General features: G+C 32.8%; 1 protein-coding gene across 1 annotated transcript; it reads right to left on the bottom strand.

The window, feature by feature from the left end:
• LOC115884128 (serine/threonine-protein kinase OSR1-like) lies at nucleotides 1–3,563 on the bottom strand. Its single transcript, XM_030902627.1, has 5 exons — nucleotides 3,521–3,563; nucleotides 3,255–3,431; nucleotides 2,988–3,199; nucleotides 2,023–2,209; nucleotides 1–786 (listed from the first exon to the last, which is right to left on the bottom strand). Exons 2-5 carry the CDS (start codon nucleotides 3,405–3,407, stop codon nucleotides 709–711), a joined length of 630 nt encoding a protein of 209 aa, XP_030758487.1. The 5' UTR covers nucleotides 3,408–3,431; nucleotides 3,521–3,563; the 3' UTR covers nucleotides 1–708.
• Between the last annotated feature and the right edge of the window lie 6 nt (nucleotides 3,564–3,569).

Raw genomic sequence — 3,569 nt, 5'->3', positions numbered from 1 at the left:
TACTTCAAAAATGCAGCTAGATTTATTTGGAATAAATATATTATATACATTTTTAGCCCCCCCTCATTCCCCATATAAATACACATTTTTCTTGCATAGTAGTCAATTAGGATATCGTTGACATGCCCACCAAAAAGCCTACTAGAAACAGTAAACTAATATTCCTTTGAAATGATAAGCAAAATGCAAAAAAATCATCTATCCAAGGTATTCTGTAATTACAAGGAAAAATAGAAAGTTTTTGACATACTATAGAGAAAAAATACATTGTAAAATCTCAAAAACTTACAATATTATAGGAAAGTCTAATTAAAACTGCGAATTTCATGGAACTTTTAAGTACAACTATACTTGAAATCTATTGACCAAACAACACTTCAGTTTTGATCTGTAAGAAGACTATCTTAATTTAATTATAAAAAAAGTTACATACATTCTTTAAACCTTAGGCCTCACATATATAAAGGAGAATATGGAAGTTAGTAGACATAAAATAAAATAAATAAATGTGAAAAACTACAAATATAAAATAATTTCGCTAATAATAATATATAAATTAAGTTTAAATTGCTAAAACACAATAAAAATAAAACGAAATCCTTCCAGATCCTCTAAAAATCATCTAAAACATGTACAATGGTCAGTAGATTCCAGGGAGAAAATTGGTATGTATCAAGAAAAAATAATATATTTGATATCCAGTCTCTTTCAGTCTGTAATTGAGATCTGAGCAAATCCAATTAACGCCTTATCATCCGGGGTCTCATTACTGCCAATACTTGAATTCTGTAAAAAAATAAAATATTTTTATACATATTTCATCATACCAGTAAAAAAGTTTGGAACAAATAGTATTAGATGATAGGTTTGTTGTGACTTTCTAAGATTATTTTATGCTTTGAATCTAATTTTATCTAATCGTTTAATCTAATTTTATTCAAAACGTGTAAAAATATGGTGTAGGGTAGACTCGATCATTTGTTGCTTTATTTTACGTTGTCAATAAATGTTGGTAGTTATTAAAAATGTTAATAAAAATAGTTAACTTATAGGGCTCTAATTTCCGCTTTACCCAACCCCTGAGAGCAACTCGAACAGTACAGCGTAATAGACTCTTAAAAACTTAGGTAAAATGATAAAAATGAAAAGTAAAAATGTCTGTGAATGACATAGGCCAAAGCCAAGAACGGTAAACTAATATAGACAGTTGTGACGTCATTGTAGTCCTTGTCAAGATAGTGTGTATTCTAGTTGTCTATAGTAAACTTATCAGAATAACAGCTGAGAAATTTTGAGATAATTACTTTGTCAATTTTAAATGTGAAAAAGGTGTTTTTAAAGTTTTTAGAGCTATAGAGTGTATAAATACGTTCATTTTGTGTTGTGGATTGTGACAAAGTGCTTACTAAGTGCCTACCATATTGTTTATTAATTATTTTAAAGCAAAATATGGAAATACATACTCTAAAAAGAATGCCTGCAAAAGGTGATGCTGGGAACTGCTGTTCTTAAAAATGCATTATCCGAGTATTTAATACAATTTATACAGTTAATTTTCTATACTGCATACATATAAGGTGTTTAAATAAATAAACTAAATAATGAACATATAATGAACGTTTTGCATTCGGCAACCAAAAATGCACGTGCGTGTATTATTGGTTGCCGGATAAGGACTAAAATAACCATGACCAGGACTACAATGACGTCACAAAGCGAGTAGTTTTCGCATGCACCTGGCGGACACTTTTGGCTGAATGAGCAGACCTATTAGGTTAACTTTTCTTGGGCCAAAGCAAATCAATCAAACAAAAATACCAATTGCAATATTTTTAATTACCGTCTCTCAATCAAATGTGTAAACAACTGAAACTTACTTAGAAATGGTCTATAGAAAAAACGTATCTTACAAAATGACATTTTTATTTTTTACGAGACAAAAAATATATTGTATTAAATAATGTTTTGTCGACTTGTTGCATTTTTTGACATATACTGTATAAATTATTAAACAAAACTTACCAATTGGAACGTCACCACTTTAACAGCGTGCCTTTGATCGATAAGTTTTTGCAAATTCTGTGATATAGGTGTTATATCTTTGCCATCAACCAGACCAGCGCCCACCAATTCGCTTGCAATTCCTTCTGCGGAATCTTTTCCAACGGCAAACTCGAATCGAATATCGTTTAGTTCCCGTTTCGCGTTCCTAGAAAATGAAATATAAAAATAAACGTAAAATTCTCAATAATAATAACAGTAATAAAACAATTTACGGATTTGGCAGGACAAGGGAGGACTAACCTAAATGGAATGGATCGTTCCAGTTCTCTAAAATGGGTAAGGAATGGATTAGGAAGGAATATTAAGTAGTTAATTAGTTATTAGTACCAGAGGATCGAAAAAACGGCGCCGGAATTGGTTTGGAAATAAAGATCGCTGTCTTTTATTTCTTTCCAAAACATCTGGATGCCGCTTTTTTTTTTCATTGTGAAATATTAAAAGGATTTCAGCTTTTTTCTACACTGTCGCAGATAAGTACAAAACAAACGCCTATTATTTAAAGCCCGAAACCAAGTCTTGTCTTATATTTTCAAAAAAATAGCACATTGTTTTATGGGGAGTAAAAATGATACTTTTTTATGGCGAGGCTGTATGTCTGACATTTAAGGGGAGGCACAAAAAGTACATTTTTACTACAAATAGAACATGCTATTTTTTTCAAACATCGCAAATAATATAAAAAGTAATACCTCGCAAGAAATTATATTATACCGAGCAACAATCGGTACACTCGTTGAATTTGATACATTTGACATAAAGTCAGTAATATATTTTTGCACTTTTGTGCTTAGGCATAATTTATTTAAAAATTAATTTTCTGTACAATTTTTTTTCGTATCGCGAGCTGACAGACCCGCGTAGTTTATATAGTTGTTAAGATTTCGAAAAATTTCCAATTTTCTAATGATATCAACAAGACTTACCTCATCCTTAATACCAGATTTACTGGCGGAGGTTCACTCTCACTACTCTCATGGTCCGACCCAGAAGACCCGGCCGATACCAGCGTGTTCATGGGTTTAACGTCAGAATCGCTGTCGCTCGAATCGTCTCCGTCCTCGTCCTCGCTGGACCACACCCACCCCGTCTCTTTCCTGTGCAGCCTGCCCGAAGCGCCAGGTTGTCTTCTCGAAGCCTGCAATACAATACAAAGGCATAATGTAATAGAGAGAGTTGCGCAGATCCCAAACCTTTTGTACTCTTGTCTCTAAGCTGGGGCCGATGGCAATCAGCGTTTGTTGCAGGTATTTCTTGTCCTTGGCCTTCTTGAAAAAGGGGTGCTTCAAGAGTTCGGCGGCCGTTGGCCTCTTGGCCGCCTCTTTTTGTAAACAGTCCGTTATCATTTTTCTGAAAGTTTTGCCGTACGCCTATAAGGTAGAATAACATAAATTTAGGACCTTAATTTATTTATTTTATTTTAAATATATGAAAAAATATATGTATTAAATTATATTACCTTGTATTGATCTTTTTCTTCAGCTCCTGTATCTAGATTAGGAGGGTCG

This window comes from Sitophilus oryzae, unplaced genomic scaffold, assembly GCF_002938485.1.
Source record: "Sitophilus oryzae breed Bouriz unplaced genomic scaffold, Soryzae_2.0 scaffold_2016_pilon_pilon, whole genome shotgun sequence".
In the NCBI taxonomy this organism is placed as follows: Eukaryota; Metazoa; Arthropoda; class Insecta; order Coleoptera; family Curculionidae; genus Sitophilus; species Sitophilus oryzae.
Note: the sequence above shows the minus strand (reverse complement) of the source record. Positions and strands in the feature narration are given on the sequence as shown.

What these genes read in the sequence shown, in the direction of transcription:
- LOC115884128 (XM_030902627.1), bottom strand. Translation starts at nt 3,407, where the DNA reads ATGATAACGGACTGTTTACAAAAAGAGGCGGCCAAGAGGCCAACGGCC. An exon ending in AATCTGGTATTAAGGATGAG is followed by an intron (nt 2,210 to 2,987) that starts GTAAGTCTTGTT and finishes TTCATTTTCTAG; the next exon opens with GAACGCGAAACGGGAACTAA. An exon ending in AAGTGGTGACGTTCCAATTG is followed by an intron (nt 787 to 2,022) that starts GTAAGTTTTGTT and finishes ATTTTTTTACAG; the next exon opens with AATTCAAGTATTGGCAGTAA.